General features: G+C 43.1%; 1 protein-coding gene across 1 annotated transcript in view; it reads right to left on the reverse strand.

Moving 5' to 3' along the window:
* The window catches only part of ttyh2 (tweety family member 2), a 64,216-nt gene that overhangs the window by 8,330 nt on the left and 36,969 nt on the right, over window positions 1–18,917 (reverse strand). Inside the window, exons 4-8 of the mRNA XM_084567653.1 lie at window positions 17,800–18,020; window positions 12,904–12,999; window positions 6,743–6,815; window positions 1,269–1,338; window positions 1,050–1,105 (exon numbers count right to left, since the gene is read on the reverse strand). Of these exons, the coding sequence (XP_084423779.1) occupies window positions 1,050–1,105; window positions 1,269–1,338; window positions 6,743–6,815; window positions 12,904–12,999; window positions 17,800–18,020 (516 nt within the window). The remainder of the gene's footprint in view (window positions 1–1,049; window positions 1,106–1,268; window positions 1,339–6,742; window positions 6,816–12,903; window positions 13,000–17,799; window positions 18,021–18,917) is intronic.

Here is an 18,917-nt window from a genome sequence, read left to right on the forward strand (position 1 = left end):
AGCTCTTACCCTCAAAGCTGTGTCTAAACCCTCATTTCATTACAGCTTTCTGTGTGAGCTTTCTCCTTCCCTGGTTTCCTTTGCGTCCGAAGGCCATCTTCCATTTCCGCAGGCAATCTCGCTCGTCCCTTTCATTCGACCCCTTTCACCCCTCCATCTATTTCACCCCTCCATCTATATGCCCTGCAGGATAGGCAATTACATCTAATGGATGGATGGATGGATGGATGGATCCTTAAATTCCACCAGTTAACTATTTATTACTTCTTATTTTTCCCATGAATATCAGTTTCTTCTTCACACAGCAAGAAACCAACTTCTGGAGTCCTAACCAGACCGGGTATCACATCCCAGTGATTCAGCTTCAAACTATTCACCGCTAAAGCTTGATATTCTGCAGCGGTTCACTAAGAAGTTGGATTTTAATGTGTGTAATGCCAAATAAAATGGTAAAATGTGTGCATATTCGCTAAAATAACATAACATTCATCCCTGAACTTCAGTTATTTTGTTGATGAAGACACATTTAAGCGTCATGGTATTGAGTTTTTGAATATTTTCTGTGTCCCTCTTTGGATTTCCTCGTGTTTCCTGTTTCTCTTCCTTGGTTGTCTTGCTTTACTAAATATTCCTCCCTGCCATTGTCATATCGTCTGTTGAGTTGCCCGTTTGTTTTCCGGCATTCCAGCCTGTTGTCCCTAGTTCCATGTTCCTTGGACTTTGCTTTCTCTTTTTATCTGATTTCACAGTTTTTAGGATTTGTGTTTCAGGTTCCACCTGCCTACCCTGCAGTGCTTTTTGTTCCACATTTGCTTCCTGCTCCTGCCACCCATTGTGTCCTGCGCTTGGGTCCCGCCTCGCCACACACCATACCATTTAACCAAACTGAAATTGGCCGTCCACCATGAGTGATGTTTTAATTAAGCCTTTTTTTTTTTTTTTTTTTAGCTGCAGACAGCTTACAACCTGCAAATCAACTAGCTATAGCGTCGCTACTAGCTGATCTCACTATGCAGAAGCTCGGCGGTGCATCGCATCATGTTTCCTACCTGCTGGAAGGGGTTGGAGAGAGTCTGGTTGCAGTAAAGGTAGTAATGGACAATATCTGTGGAAAACACACACACATATTAAAAAACAAATGGACAAAAGAGGTTGATTAAAAGCATCTCTAACAGCTGAAACACAATTAGTGTCACCGCCACAGCTTTATGCTCTCATAATAACTCCATTAAAGGCAAATTATTCATATTATTCACAGTGAAGCTCACCCGCACCGACGATCCCCTTTGTCTGGCTCATGATATACTTGTCAGGGGACACGCAGAAATCACTTGTGCCCTGAAATAAAATAAAAAACAGGAGACGTGTGAGAGCATTGAACAGCAAACACCTGAAAGAGGATATAAGCTTCTTGGAATAAGTAATTCATAAAGGTCCATTCAGAGAAGGACGGAATCAGAGTGTCATGTCATAAGTGATCTATGTGATATTAATATTTCAGCAAGCGGAATAATAATGACTATCATCTTCACCTCTTCTTTTTTTTTTTTTTTTTTTTTTAGGCAAAGCAGGAAATAAGGCTGCTCTCATGATCCACTTTAGCGCGTCTAGACAGGAATACTTTTCAGTTCTGTCACTCGCTCGCAAACAGCTTTCACTTCTCCGGGAAAGTGCTAACGAGAGGAAACTTGCAAAATAACAAAAGCCGACGAGCTGAGGCCTCTTCTGAATCGTGCTGTCTGAATGCTAAATGTCCCCCGGGCTCAGGACAAACGCGCAGTTGCATGGCCTTCTCTCGGGGGCTACGCTAATGAGGCCCACAACCAGACGAAGCAAGCCGAGGTTCCCAGCTCAACCCGGGGTAGTTCGTTAGAAACGAGGAGCTCCACAGCTCAGGAGCAAGTTTATTAGAATTCCTGAAGGGACGACATGGATTCTGAGAGAATGCAAAGTCCTGACTGCACGGTAATAAGGAGTTCTGCGAAGGGGTGCATTCGCCATGCATTTATTTACGCCGTGCTCAGCCACCGATTCGTGTGGCTTGTGGCTTCCACGCACAATTTATAGATTCCCATGCAGACATGATGCGCATCTGTGAGTCAGCGGAGCGAAAAAATATGTCACACACACCTGAAAACACAGCCTGTAACCACACATGAAGATTCTCAGAAATACAAAACAAACATTCAAACCACAGAGGTTTTTTTTTTTTAGTATTATTTTTTAATGCGGCGGTGGCTGACATCGTTAGAGCAAGGCAACACAACTCATTTAAAGTCGGGGCACAGTTGTGTGACCGCAGGGGCTAGGAGATTTTCAGCCCTGACTCGCGGCATGGGGGAGAGGATGTGTCAGTCGGCGCTTTTACATGCACAATAGTAGCCCTCCGGCTTGTGGGCGTCAGTATAAAGTTCGGACAAGACAAAAGCATTTACAAAAATAAAAGCTCCGGCATCGACTGAGCGCGGGCTGCTGCAGACTATATTTTCAGGTGAGCGCAAGGAACATAACGGAGCTCTTGCATCGCCCAAAACACGCTCGCGCAGTCAATGCAAGGCCAGCTTTACCGAATATGACAATGCTCCAAATTTGATAAGGGTTATGTAAACAGCATGTTTAGGCCATAATCTGATGAAGACGTGAGGGATATGCTATTCTTGGGCAGGCATACATTTAAAATATGCGTCTTATTCTGGGTTTTTACAGCAGTTTGTGACACAGACGACGTCAACAGACTGTGGGAGAGATGCATGCGAAAAAGAACAGCCCCTATATCTGGTCAAAAAGGAGATGCGCTTTTAAACATCATGGAGGAATTGGATTTGAAAAGGGGTTTTTGGGTATGCACACATATCGTCTGTCAGGAATGAAAGAGGGAGGCTGTGTTTGGTCGAACCAGTTCATCCCATTTGCTGAATCTAAATGGGAAAATCAGCCACAACATTAAAACCATTGGCAGGAGAAGTAAATAACATTGACCATCTTGTGACAATTCAGTGTTCTGCTGGGAAACGTTTGGACCTGGCATACGTGTGGATGTTACTTAGACATGTAGCACCCACCTAGACCAGACCAGACACCCACACCCCATAGCAATGACATATCATGATGCAGCCTGACACACACACAAAAACGGTTTAGGAATAACTAAAAAAAACATGAAAGACAGCACAAGGTGTTGACCTCTCCTCCAAATTCACTAGATCCTGATCAAGTATCTGTAAGATGATCCACAGAGGCCCCTCCCCTCAACCCATAGGACCCAAAAGGCCACACACCGCAGGACACCCCCAGAAGGGCCCATGTCCATTCACAGTCACAACTGCTTTGGAGGCACAAGGGAGACGTATACAATATTAGGCGGGTGGTCATAATGTTATGCCTGATCAGTGTAAGTGGAAACAGGATAGCAAGTTATCCGGACACAAGGGTAAATATCAGAATATTTTGTGCATGTAAACGTAGCGGCTGATTTTCAGGCGTCTCTGATGTGGTAAAGCACCACACAAGCTCCTAGCAGGTGCTTCATACAGGAGCCTATCCCAGCTGTCATTGGGCGAGAGGCGGACACCGTGGACAGGTCGCCAGTCTATCGCAGGGCTAACACAGATAGACAGACGATCATTCGCACTCACACCTACGGCCAAATTAGAATCACCAATTAACCTAATGAGCATGTCTTTGGACGGTGGGAGGAAGCCGGAGTACCTGGAGAGAACCCACGCAGACACAGGGAGAACATGCAAACTCCACACAGAAAGGCTACCAGTGCTTCAGTTTCCTTTTAAAAGTCATAAACCACAAGAGTCATTTAAGGTGGAGAGTGACAAACATGAATAAATAAATTCAATTTGGCCCTGCGAGTGGACTGCTGACCTACTTGATGTTTACTAAAGTCTGCAGTCCCCCCCCAAAAAACGGGTAAATGCAAAAGATAATGGATGGCCTGAGTTTGCTGTGCATCAAGTCAGGAGTCTGAGTTTTACCATTACTGAAGGAAATCACAGTGATTCAGAACACCACAATAAACCAATTTTTTTAAATCACAGAAAATGTATTTTGAGGGGCTGTGGATTAGTGGTTACAGAGGTTGACTTGGAACTGGATGGTTCAAATGTGCTTCTTGCGTTTTTGAATGGAAGAGCACACATTTTCCCGCTGTGGCGTCAACTATTAAATAACTTGTGATGTTTAATTCTGTTTAATATTAACGCAAATCAAATATGTCTGAGTTTAGACAGTTGCTCAGACAAAAATATTAAATCTTTCTAAGTAGCAGAACGGGAAGCCTGCATGAAGGTGTGGTACGCAGGCGTTCCATGTCTGGAGTTAATGCATTGTGATTCAGTGTGGTCTGCACAGCTCTCAGTGACTAATCGCACATTTTCTAGACATTATACAACAAACACGCACACACACACACTCCTGTCCTGCTGCTTCAAAAAATCACACTTGTACAGATAAGGCTATACGACTGACACAGACCTCTAATTTAGGGTCCAATTATCTGTTCACACATTAAAACGATGTCTGAGGAGCCGGCGCAGATTGTTTATGTATCTGATTTGTCTCCTCTCAGGCAGAGAAGAGGCCCGGCGGACTTCAACCTCACAGTCACGCCGGGGCGAGCTTCAGTCAAGCGCCGCCAAAGGAAGACGGGTTACGCAACGGGGCAGCGTCATTTCCACAATTTTGTAAGACGCGCGAGTCAAATCATTCGCTGATCTTCCCTTTTTGTTTTGTTTCCTGCATACTTGTATGTTGCGTGCAAAAATATGCACATGGGAATGGACAGATTTCAGCGAAAGTTAACGGATTCTTTCATGTTTCGTAAAGGTCAAAGTCTGAGTGTTTTATAATAGGAAATTCACGGATGCACTGCAGTGACATTTGCTAGGAATGTTTTTCACAGAGGAAGCCATCTTTCCCTATAGCGCCACATCCCCACCTGAACTCGGCGTGCGTCATCATGTAGCCGGCTAATCCAGCTGTAAATCTTAAAGGGGAATTATCGTTTTTTACAACCTGGACCTTATTTCTAGCATAAAATACGATCGTTTACTCACCCATATAATTTTGGTGTCATTTGGAGTTGTTCGGACAATATTTAGATCCAGCGGAGTGCCGTGTATATCCATATAGTGGGAGTGACTGGGGCACCGGAACGCAGTCTCTAAATAACGCATTATCTGCCGCGAAACTTGTTAATTTCACCAATATTTTGTTGTGATACACTAGTGCTATTCCCCGTTGAGTCCGGAGTTACCTGTTATCATTATCTGGGGTCTGTAGATTGACCTACTAACCTCTGACCTGGATGATGTCTTCTCTGAGTGCCTTGCACACCCTGTGGCGGTTGGCTTGTTCACCTGTAATTTGCTACTGTTAGTTTTTTGCAACATGGCTGAATATTTTTCCAATTCTGAGGTTGTAGGACAACGACTTTGTTTATAATGGACGTCCTTACTGTTTTGAGCCAGAGTATATGGATGAGGAGCTCGTTGAAAGGAGGCAGATAATGCGTTATTTAGAGACTGCGTTTCGGTGCCCCATTCACTTCCACTATATGGATATATGTGGATCTAAATATCGTCCGAATGACTCCAAATGACATCAGAGTTATATGGGTGAGTAAGCGATCACATTTTATGCCAGAAATAAGGTCCAGGTTGTAAAAAACTGTAATTCCCCTTTAAATATGCTCCGTATAGAAAAGGTCTGCGTATACACAGGTAAGGGCGTGAATATCGATCCATCAAACGCAAACCACAGAGAGTGGAGACTCACAGAGAGGGCGTTACACTGGCAGATGCGAGAGAAACCAAAGTGAGGATCGAACCCCATTGCTCATTATTTCCATCTGAAATTCACACATGTAAACAATCCTCCACAGCCTCGAGAACATCCAACAACAAACCTGGAAAAAAGAAAGAATAGCAGGCCCGCCCGAGGCAGGTGATTCAAACACCGGAGATAATCCATCCGATATTCATTCTTCCAACTGTTTCTCTCTCTTATCACAGCGATCCCTCCCCTTCATTCAAACACTTGTGTGGCTTTTTTTAATATATTTATTATTTTATTTTTTTATCCGTAGCACGAAAACACTTTCATTATTCACCTATACAGTCCCGTGGGCTCTGAAAAGCAGCAATTGGATTCCTGTTGTCATAATCCTCGACTCTGAATCAGGCTATTCAGGCTCGTATAATGATGCTGACAAGGTGCAGGTTTGGGGGATTTTGTTCTTTTTGTCAGTCTATTTTTAGGCGTTTGACGGCAGAGATCAGAAGCGCATGAGGCAACAGACAGACAACTAAGATCAGAAGGGTTTCAGACTGGGCAGCGAGGAGGTGCTGAAGGCTTTGTAGATGACGCTGCATGGCTGGGAGGGGTCTTTCTCGCTTGCACGCGTTTTACAAAGAAGTTAAAAACTTAAAATTGAGCAAAGAGAGGCTGCTGGTTGGTGGAAATGCAGCTAAATGCATGCATGCAACTTTAGTGTGTTGTTTCTTGAAATAATAAGAATTCATACATGCGCATAAGTATACAGTGTACGAGGACACATGCAGAGCTTCTTCTACCTTAACCCTTAAACACTGAAAGACATTATTTTTTAAGTGCAGCCGCTGTGCACTTAAGGCAATTCATCATCGCTGCCAGGTAATAAGAATTGATTTCCGACCAGTTCACAGTAGTTTATAAGCCACTCAGTCAGGGGTGAGGAAGTGAAGCCACTCACCACGGCTGTGGCGAGGTCAACTCCCAGAGAAGTCCAGCTCAGGATCAGCGTCAGCACTCCGAACACCATCATCCTGCGGGGACACAAAGCAACAGCAAGGTCAAAAATCTGTTTATTTGTAGAATCAGGTGAAGCCCCCCCCCCCCCCCCCGTGAACCCGGTTCAGGAAAGGCTGTCGTTGATCTAAATGAATCGTTCAATAAATGTCAGCCCTCCATCCTGATTGTGATTTACAGGTGATCAGGCATAACATTATGACCTCCTAATATTGTCTAGGTCTCCCTTGTGCCTCCAAAACAGTTGTGACTCATCAGAGAATGGACATGGGCCTTCTGAGGGTGTCCTGTGTTGTCTGGCAACAGAATATTGTTAGTGTGGGGGAGTGAGGGGTTGAGGGGAGGGGCCTCTGTGGATCATCCCACAGACACTTGATCAGTTTGGGATCTAGTGAATTTGGAGGCCAGGTCAACACATTGTGCTGTTCTTAATGTTTTTTTAGTTGCATCTTGCTGGGGATGGCTGCTGCCATCAAGGAGTGTCATTACTATAGGGTGGTGATGTCTGGTTTGGTCTAGGTGGGTGGTACATGTCTAAATAACATCCACACGGATGCCCACACGAATGCCAGGTCCAAAAGTTTCCCAGCAGAACACTGAATTGTCACAAGATGGTCAATGTTATTGACTTCTCCTGTCAGTGGTTTTAATGTTGTGGCTGACCGGTGTATTTTCCAATTTACATTCTGCAAATGGGATGAACTGGTACAGACGATATGTTCAAGTCTAATGTTCCCTCACTTTTGTCTCTCCACCAAGAGAAAACTCACATTTAGCTTTTTTTTTTTATTACAGATGCTATACATGTTCAAACATGAGGAAGAAATAGCTTGACGTTAAGCTGCGGGATATGACAAATGAGTGGAAAACCCCAAAATGAAAAAAACAAATAAAAAAAATCAACTGGAATCTTTAATTAACACCGAAGGGAGCAATGGTGGAGCTGAGCTATTTTCATAACGGCATCTGTTATTGAAAGGAAACGGCGTGGGCCCCGAAGGGGAGGGAGTGCTGATCTCATTGGCCCGCCATCAACAGAAAAAGTCAGAGGTCATGTTTATTTCCACGGAGTTCATTTTTGCAGCCTCATCATACAGCTGCAGCGGTGTGGCCTCACAAGCGGAAAAATGACAAGCACCGCTTTATGTGCTCCATTGGCCTACATCTGATTACTGCCCCCTGGGTGGATGGGTGTTCCTGCACCCATGGGGACCTTAAAATGAGGACTCCCACCCTAATGATCTCAATTTATCATAAAACTGACGTCAAATGTATATATTCATGGGGGTTGGATGCATACCTCTGCTCAACTCTGTCTACACAATAAGACAGAAGAATCAATATCTATTAAAAGATGACACTGATCCTATCATCGATCACCTCTTGTTAGGCGTAATAATCTCTAGATAATCCAATCAGCTCTGGTTGATATGACCACTGTGACACTTTATAGATGCCATCACGGTTTAATATATGTTTTCTATATATATATATATATATATATATCCATCTCCAGGCTTATCGCCAGCACGCTCATCTTTCACCCGTCTCCAGCTAATCCATTTCACAACGCGCCGAGAAGACACCTTGCTCTCAACATTGAACTTGCTCCTTCACCATTTTCCTTCACCTTTCCGTGTCTCTATTCCCTGCAGTATCTTTTCATTGCCGCCATATCAGTCTTGCTGTTTGTCTTCCACCTTCTGTCTGACACAGAGCAGTCACTGAGCCTTGACACTTGACGAGATACGAAACGGGGGGGGGGGGGGAGGCTTCGCAGACTCCTTATCTTAATTTGAAATCGAAAAGCTGAACCGATGCGAAAGTTGCTTTATTGTCTCACTGCTTCAGTGTGGTTCACTGCAGTAATGTCTTAGCGATCTGCATATGATTACATGGCAGGTATCTTTTCTGAGAACAACGTGTACATCTATCGTCTCTCGTCCTTGTTGTTGATCACAACAAATGAACAGGAAGAAGTTTTATTTTCTTTAATTTATTCTCTTCTCTTGTGGAATACTGAATACTCTCACCTCGCCAGACTAATCTGAGCAGGAAAACACACTCTTTATCTGAACTGGTCATATCTTATGTCCCGGGGCACATGAGGGAACATTTGCCGATCACTGACCTAAGTGTTTGTCAAACCATTCTGGCTTTGTAATGCTGAACTATGGGAGAAAGTTTAAAAAACCCTGCCACCGAGTGACCAGGCAAACTAGAGCAATGCCCTCTGATCGCCCCCTCAGTGTCCTCACTAACAGAGACTATATTCAGTTTTGTGCTCTGGTGGGCAAAGGAGATGGGGTGTAAAAGTTGGAGAGGCCAATGAGCAGGGCATTTTACGGATGAGGTAAATTCTTCCTAATCTAAATCAGTTTGGAAAATAGTGTTTTTTCCCCTAAAACTGAAAAATCTTCTTTTATATCAAGCCTACAGCAAAGAAAGTGAAGGTTTAACAATCATTATACAAACCATCGTCAAGCTGCCTAATTAAAACCGAGTGAAATGAAAGTGATGTGACCTCAAAGCCGAGAGACAGAAGACTTGGGAACTCATTGCTAGTGCCAATTACCTTGCTGTAATAATCACATCTCTCTCTAAATTTCTAATTTTGGCTTCTGCCTTGTGATTGCCATGTCAGAAACCATTAGTGAGTGACTAAATGTGCCTCACCATCATGTATTTTTGTGTCTTGAACAAATTTAAGTCATTTTCCTGACTGTTTGTAATTCCTGATTGTTCCGAATTCTTGTTTGGCTAGTTTGAAATTGCTTTGTGTGCAATAACGGTGACTGCATACCTGGAGAATCCTTCAAGAGCCTTGAGTGATCTCTTCAAAGTTTGAAGAGCAGCTTTTGAATAAATCATCACACTACCTGCCTCTTATCTTGAGTTGTTTTGAATCAAAACCTGTGACCTGGATTTTCAGCCTCTGGACTGTAGCAAACAGTTCTGCCACTGGCTCATCGAATATTGAAAAACTGTGTTGTCTTCATACATGTGGATTCTGCACTTTATATCATAAATGTGCAAAAGTGCCAAGGACCAAGTACACTTCCCTGTGGTACACCACAAATGATTGCGGCTAGGATGGACAAATTTCAAGCAAAAACTTAACTATTTCCATGAGACGAGGTTTTTGTATTTTATTGCTGTTCAGTCTATAGACTATATTTGGAGCTCAAATAAATCAAATTAACTTAATTTTATGTAAATACTAGATGATTTTTTGCCACTATACTTGTATTATACCTGCAATTTCCTAAACTTCAGTTATCTCCTGAGTGGTGACGGATGAATTGAATCCATATGCTGAAGGATTCTCACATCTCTTAGTCATGTCACCTAGAAATTTATATAAATACAACTTTTTTTTTTTTTCTTTTTTTTTTCCCAACTGTGAAGGGAAGCCTGAAAGCTACTCCAGGCAGCTCAACTCAGTTTTCTGCTACACTCACACTACATACTCATCTCATTACAACACATACCTGACACATCCTTTTGATCACGGAGGCATACTTAAAGTGTCAGTGCTCGGCTTCTTTCAGATGCCTGCGCAGAAGCCGCTAACCTGAAAGCTATACCGCCGCTTGCTGACACTGTTGCTTCCACCTGTTCGCCTGAATCTGGCTTCCCCCTGAGGGCAAATTAGTGCCATCGCTTCCCACTCCCTGCTGAGCAATGAGGTGGGAACACAAATCCAAACATTAACGCTGCACATAATCTACATCCACAGAGCTGGTTGGCTGGAATGTGACACTGTGGGCTGGATTATGTTTACTGGCAGTCACTTTTAAAGAGAGTAAGAAGTGTTACGCTCCTTGCAGCTCGCACGCCATAAAGAAAGGGTTGGGGTGGATGTGGGCACATAAAGCAAAAGACTATGACACTAAACACCAGTGTTAATTTCCTGAGCACAGCTGGTGGTTAGGCTTAGGCAAAGAAAAGCACTTTGGGTAAAATTACATAGGTATAGACCGGTTCACAGCGTAAACATACAGTATCTCATCTTATGTTTCAAGTCACTGTTGGCCTTTTAAATACTTTAATCCATAAAATGTGATAGATGATGCGATATAGGAAGCCAGATTATGCAGCTTTATGTTGCAAATAAAGCAAAATAATGTGGCTTAATTAACCTCCACAATTAAAAGGTTGTGTTTGATGCCCGCGTGCCACAGTGAGTCACGTTGGCTGCCTGAGCCAGATCACAGGCTGTGCTTCATTCGCTGAACTTTCACATATCCTCGGGCTTATTGAGCGTTGGGCAGTCGGTAATCTGGACGGTCAAGGTTACCTGAACTGCACTGACCTCCCCTGTAAAACTGTTTATTACTTTCCGCACAGAGCTACGGCTTATGAATTCAGTTCTTGCTGTGTAGCCTTCCCCGTGACGGCTCTAACGATTTGTGTCAGCCGGGGAAACGATTTTTTTTTCTCTGCCGGGTCAGTGCTGTCTTTATTAATGACATTTTTATTTCCGCCATCACACCAAGACAGTGGATGGAAATTTGTTTGCCAAGCTAAAGGCATACGAATTCCCAACTCAAAAACATGCCTCTTCAATAAAAATATGGAGTGCAAAAAGATATCCATTCAAAAACTGCTGACAGCAAGGTTTTTTGGGTGTCTTTCCCTGTCTAACTTGTGGGTGTGACTCCTTGTCGAGGCTGTTGCTGTGTGTCATGCTAACACAGGGCCAGCCATTTATGAGTACCAGAAAGACTTGGGAGGCCTCCAGAGCATAATTCGCCTCCAACTGCTTCCACTCTACTGGAAGAGAGCATCCCTTGGGAGGCCGGACGACTCTTGACACTGACTCATCTTGTGTGTTCATAGAGGTGGGAGAGTGTAGTGGGGGGTGGGTTTGTGGTTAGTAGGGCAAGCTTGGTGCAGCTCACACTCTGAATTGAATGATTGAGGGAGACAGAAGGACGCTCGACTGCATGAATGGAGGCCGGGGTGGATTTCATGCCCGCTGACTATGACCAGTGGGAAAAGAGAGAATAAAAAAAACTGTATATGGTTGTGTTTTTATATACCCTGCATGTGTTTTTATTATTATTTTTTTTGTTTTCTTGTCACTTATAAAAGGTGAAATCAATTAAATATTAAAGTGAAAAAAGGCTAAATAATGAATCACATGCCGTACAAAGCTCCGGAAATACAGTACGTTTGTACGTCTGTAATTCAACGCGACTCAAGTCCGGAGCTATTTAAAACAGGTCAAGTGTTAAACTGGAATAACAATCTCCGGGAAGTTGTACTGTTGATAACATCGTTTGGCTTCGCTCCCATCTCTCCGCAGCTCTCCGGTCCAATTTGTAAGAGCGAAGCCATTCAGACGGCAACACTCTGAGCGAGTTGGGCTTACTGCTGGCATCGCTAAAAGGCAAACGGCGAAGTACAACGGGGCGAGCAGAGCAGTGTTTGTGCAAGGATATGATCCACTGCTTAGCTGCCTTGTTCGCAGGCAATTTCCCATGGGAAGAGAAGCAAACCCTGCACGAAGCCCCCTCTATATAAGCAACGAGCCACCTCGTTGTTAAAATCTATCATATCTCTACTTCCTGTTCTGTATATCAGATTAGATTAATGTGATGCATACTGATGGGATTATTTTGTACTCACAAATAAAATCTTCATGAGGATGAGGATTAGACAGTATTTTTTTGCAGCTGCAGCTGGTCTTTCACACCCTATAGTGCATGAGATGGGCTTGTTCTGCTTTTAATCATCAGAGTGTAAAGAAATAATTGAGTGTTTGATAAGAAGATGTGAGCTTCCAACATCTGGACTAATAGAATCTGTATATCGACTACAGCAAAACAAACATATTTTGTTTCTATGATGTCTGCCATTTTATTGCGACTTTATTGCGACATCTGCTAGTCTCCTTATCTGCTCTTACTCTCCTACTGTATATCCTGCAGTTGCCTCCGGACTCTTTTACTGCCTTGGCTCCCCGCTGTGCAACACCGTGAAATGTCACATAAAACACATGAAAATGGAACAGACTGCTGGGTTTCTTGCAAACAACAACAACAAAAAAGAAGCTTGTTTCGGTAAATAGCCCAGTTTTGCAGGGCACATTAGACTCACGTGGTGAGCAGCCAGCGGGACTGCTTAGCCAGCCCCAGACAGGCCAGCAGGCAGATGATCAGGTCCAGGATGAGGAGCAGTAGGTAGGAGAGCCACCTGCAGACACAGACAGAGCAGAAAATTAACCTGCTTCCCTCTTCATGGGAAAGACCGTGAAGTTTTGCGACAGAGATATGTGACACTTGGCTCTTTTTTTTCCGGTATGTATTGGACATCACTTTTACAAGGACATTGTACTCATCTGGTTAAACAGCGTGTGTTTATCTGCCGTAACGCTGCCTGAAAACATGGCTGTCTTCACCATGCTCATGAGAAAGGTCCATATCTGTGACCCCGTCCTGGTGTGAAAACTCATAGCTAATGATTTGAACGCCAAACATTTTAAATAAACAACTTCCCATGTCGCTAGCACAGACTCACTAGTTCCATTTGAAGTCACACTAGACACTTTAGCTAATTAGCTTCATACATAACGCACTTAAAAAGTCAAACCTTTAGCAATTAGCTAACTCATGAACGACACATAGGCCTACTCTATTTCACAACAAAGCTACTTTGTGCTCTTGATCTGGTTTGGGGAGTTTTTTTGCCAAGAAAACTTAAGTGACATTTTATCACATAAGCTATGCTGCACTCCAGGGACAAGCTAGCTAATCAGTATCAACTAGTTTTTGCCTGAGACATGTAGCATTAGCCTCCGTTTTAGCTTACATTCCAGCCCTCAAAAGCTTGTTTAAGATCTTTTTCCACAAAATGTTAATTTTATAACAGGAAAATAAGAGTTTTGTGCAACTAAACAAGTTAGCATCCATAAGCTAGCTAGCCCAGGCTAAATTACTAAAGAAACAGCTAACTTTACAGCAGAAAAAATTGATACGGGTGTACAGTAAAATCAAATGCTGGCTAATGCTGATCTCCAATACCATTGTAAACTGTATTATGTGTTTTTTTTTTGCTAGCAAAGTGTAGCAACACATGTATGAGGCTCAACAAAGACTTAATTACACAGGTGAGGATAATTTCGTCACAAATCACCATACAATGACTAAAACTATATAGAAATAAAGTCTGTAAAAAAGTCCCCTCATGACTTGGAGAAAACAAGCAGGGCCCATAAACCCAGAAGGGGAACATGTCCCACTTCTTTTCACCTCACCAGACACAAAGCTGTCACCTGAGGTGTGTGTGTTTGAGTGCATGTCCATGCTTGGGGGGTATACTCCAGTCCAGTTGCCCTCCTCAGTATAACCATCTGTTATGTGAACAGTGGCCAATCTGCGACCGGACACGGCAAACCTGTCCAGATGGTTAATTATGAATGCATTTGAATCCATACGGCTGAATGTTTCATGCTGTGAACTTCACCTCTTCGTCTGAATGTATAGATCCATCTAATCCATCATTTGCTAATCTTCGTTTCTTTTCCTCATGCACTCATCTCATGTATATCTCATCTTTTTAATTATTTATTTTACTTCCCATCAACCTGTATTTCTGTCAACTACAGAATCCTTCCAACGTCTCCTACAGTTCTCATAATCTCCTCTTTCTTTCCTTCCCCTTTTTCCTCCTGTGTCTTAATTACTCACAGTCCCTTCTTTCCCTCATCACCACCCCTTCCTTGTCTTCCTCATTTCATCTTTTCCCCCTCTTGGCAGGGTACACTCCAAGAAGCTGGGGCACCAGCATGGGCGGCTCTCCAGCGACTCTGCCACAGCGTTTGTCTGTGTTATCCTAATCCAATTAGAGTCTAACTGAGTGAAGCGTGGATGCACGTGGGGGTGGAAGGGCTGCATGTACTCTATGTATAATAGAAAAGCATATTTCCTCAAGACACTGTCGACGAGCAGAAAAGCAGATCCTAAGTGCTAGCTTCGGTGTAAAAGTTTGATGAAGACAATCGTAAAGAAGCAGAGGTCATCGTCATCTGTGATGACCTCCACAGATAAATTAGTCAGGAATGTAGCTAAATGTTAGATAGGAGGATGTTTGTAGACCTTGGTCATGTTGCGTCTTAGTAGACCTTGATCAATTATCCCCAGAGACTGAGCCAAATATTCAAATCATCTGATATTTCTCTTTCCGATTAAGGCAAACTGCAAAGTACTGTACATCTGTCAGCACATTCTTCTATCATGATTCATGCTTTTTAATTACACTGTTAAAATGTGGGACAACGTGAGACAACATGCTTGTGTGGAGACACACAGGGTGTAAAAAAAAAAAAGAACCTGGGACCACTCTAGCTAGTAAACTCAGCTTAGATAACTCTGTTGAGGAATCAAACCTTCAAACATTTGCTGTTGAAGTTCCAAAGGCCAAAAAATGGTATCTGGGACAGTCCTTATTAATCGCTGTTTTTTACTGGACGTCACTTTTTCACCCTCTGCTGTGTATTTTATTTGAGAACAGAGTGATGAAAACTCTCAGTGCACATCCATAGCTCACCCGGTCGAGCAGGAGCTCCATAAACTGAAGCGACATCCCTCAGGTTCACTTCCAACCTGCACACATTGCTGCATGTGATCCCCTTCCTACCCCAATCCTTCCCGTATTTCTCCACTAATACCTATTAGTGGCCAAAAAAATTATACAGTTAAATAGATAATGATGAAAGTCAAATAAATAGCAGAATATAGTCTAGGAGCCATTTTTCACCTAGGCCTTCAGTGACCTCCAACCTCATTTAAAACACCTCTTAATACAATCGTTATGACGCCACTGCTATAGAAACCATCAACACTTACGGACACGCAATAAAACAGGACGTTGCATCGTGGTCAGGAATCTCATATAGCATAATGAATACCATTACTAAAGCAAGAAACTCACTTAAAACAATTCAAAAAGTCTCCTCTCACTCACTGCAGCCACCACATACGTCAAATCCAGCAGAAGCGTCAATGTCGACCAAATAAAATGGCAAAAATATGCATAAAGATGTAAATATAATTCATTTTACTCATCAGAACTTAAGAAACAACATAGAGCTCTCCTCATAGCGCTCATAGTGGCTGACCTAAAGGCAGCGGACATGGATACACCCTTTCCCCGGCTGGGTCAGACTAGCTAGCTCTGGGATTGGGCGGGCAGCCTTTCCTCACAATATCCAGCTTTTCCTGGAAAGTGCACCGTGAAAATAGCTTTCCATCAAAACGAGGACGATGGACGAGGACGATTTGCTTGTGCAGCTAGCAACAGATGAACATAAACCGCTGGCTTGGCTTAAACAGAGCGGCTCTCTGACCCTCCAATCAGATGATCTGAAAACGCTGATGCTACCGTAGGCCACTTAGAAGGCCTAAGAATATAAACTTATATGAAATGTGATTGGTTAAAGAAACAGCGTCATTACAATGTATTTCAATGTCTTTCAAGCTTCAGTCGGCTGCAGTTTTAATTGTGAAGGCCCAGGCAGATTTCTTTGACTCCAGCAATACATGATGCCGGAAATATGATTAGATAAAAGCTCTAATGAAAAGTTACACTGCCAGAAGCACCGCAGCCGAGAGACAGACAAGCCATAAAATGAAAAGAATAGGCTACTGGGAATAATTTAATTAGATTAGTGGGAAAATATTAAAATGTAAGTCAGTGATTTTGATAAAGTTTAGGCCAGTAGAGAAGGCTTTGCTGGCACTGACGGCCCACCACTGCTAGGAGATATAAAATCTTTTGAGAAACTAAAAATCTGTTTAAAATGCATGGTCAATGGAAATACAGAACATTTTTTTTTTTTTTTTTTTATGCGCAGTACCCTTAGCATCCAAATAGCAATATAAATTGAGACTAAGCTAAAGCGTTTCTCGGTAAAAACTAAAATAAATTAGTGACGTCAAATATGAGAAAACATCCGATAGTCAGAGAACAACCAGAACGGCAAGCGAAGAATGAATAAAATTAGTCTGGGCTCATTAAAAAGGACACAGACAGATTGTTGGAAATAATTCTGTAATGCTCAGAAAAGTGGCATGACGAACTTTTTAGAGTAGTCATATTGCTGAGACACGCACTGAGGACAACAAGCTCGGAGAAGTCCAATCAAAACCAAGCACGCACGCCCCCGCTCGCAAACTATTTGTTTGTTTGAACCAGAGATAATGAGTCCATTGACAGCTTGCAACGTCTGGCTGTCTGCTCTCGTCGCGTGCCTGCTCTATTTGCATGGATCTACGCGTGGTATTGAGTTATTGGCCGAGCAGAGGAGTCGTATTACAGATCAATAAGCCGGCTTGTCTGTTACAGCAGACTCCACAGAAAAAAAAAAAAAAAAACCCACAGAGCCTAAACATGGGCTGATCAAATTCACCACGGGTCCGCTTCAGCTCTAAGAGGATAAGAGTATGAGCTCAACAGTAATGAGACCCGGCTTTGGATAATAGTTCTTAACACACTGTAATTGTTGGCTGCCGTACTCTATCATTACTATCTACAATTAAGAAGTCTGGTTTATGCAGTGACTGCTAATGATTAAATGGGCTGGTTCTATTTTCAAGGATCCGGATACCCACATGCAACCACGTTATTTCATCCCATCCACCAAAACTCATGTGATATAGTCACGTTATTACATATGACATGCACAATGTAACTGCTACACATGAATGAGCTATTCCACCATGGGTCCTGATATCTTAAAAGTGTATTTGCATCTATAAGAAGCAAACACAAAACCATCAATCCTGGTTTGCAGCCATTTTTTGCTTAGACATCTTCTCCAGGATGATCCAGCACGGGCGGCTATGTTTAAAGATGCAACTTGTTCCTGCTGATTTGTGTCCTCTTAAACCTGGATGTTGACCTTCTTGAAGGTTTTCTCTTCCCGCTTCACCGTTAAGCTCGTGCCCGCCTGTCAGCAGCACGCGACCACACATACTGTACGTCTCTGTTCCTCACCTGTAGTACTCTATGTTCGCCGTTTGATCAGCGACCAACGCCAGGTCCACTTTGGCCTCCTCCCAGTCAGGCAGGCCAAGCAGCTGTTTGATGACGTTGTCGGCCATCTGCTGCATGAACTGCAGGGTCTGCACATAGTCGCCGCGCGTGGCGAAGATCTCGTCCAGCCTTGCGAGGTGCTGGTGCAGGCCGCTTTTCATGTTGGCCATGGTGCCAGTCACCTAGAGGGCACAAGAGGAGAGGAATAGGATGAGTGGAGTACCGTGTAGAGTTATAGTGTGTGCATAAAATAAAATATGGCCAGCATGACAGCTTTTTTAAGCTTTTTTTGACTAATTGTGAATTGTTTCGATGAAGATAGAAGCTCTCTTTTGCTCAAACCGATGCACCCAACCTCCTGTGGATCCGTTCACTGGTTCCTCAGGGAAACAGCTGTGTGTGTTTGCCCGAGCCTCTCTTCCAGGCTGCTGTTATGAATCACTCTTAAGCCAAGTAATCACTGGGAAAATCAACACCGAACTCAAATAAGTCTTTGTGTGTGTGTGTGTGTATTGCTCTCCGGCATGTGTGAGCTCCCACAAGTTTGAAGCGTCAACGACGTGAAATGAAGCAGGAAATACAGTCATCGCAACACTATTTCCTGATTTTTAGCCAGGGACGGTATCATCCTGTTTCCTGTTTCAGTCAGAGTATCAACCCCTTTGATCCAAGCTGAAATATCCTGACAACTGTCATCTTTATAAGGACTCATGATCCCCAGACGATAAATCCTACTGACTTTATTGTTAGATCAAATGCATTCAGGTATGCTTTGAGCTTGATACTAACTGCAACAGCAAATATTAGCATCCTAACACAGTAAACTGAGAGAGTGGCCATGTCAAGCTTTATATATGCTGTATTGCTTTCGGATTTAGCCACAAAGAGCTGGCATGGCTGCAGAGCGTGACTGCAGTACAGACTGTTCCTCATGAGAGTCATCCAGCTGAATCCGTCAACTAATTAGCTAGTAAGGGCAAGGCACAGATATTTATTTATTTATTTTTTCCCCACAACTTGCAACTACAATATTAATATGGGGACAGACTTTTCTTAGCACTGGACAGAGAACAGAATCT

Source organism: Chelon labrosus (genome assembly GCF_963514085.1).
Source record: "Chelon labrosus genome assembly, chromosome: 19".
In the NCBI taxonomy this organism is placed as follows: Eukaryota; Metazoa; Chordata; class Actinopteri; order Mugiliformes; family Mugilidae; genus Chelon; species Chelon labrosus.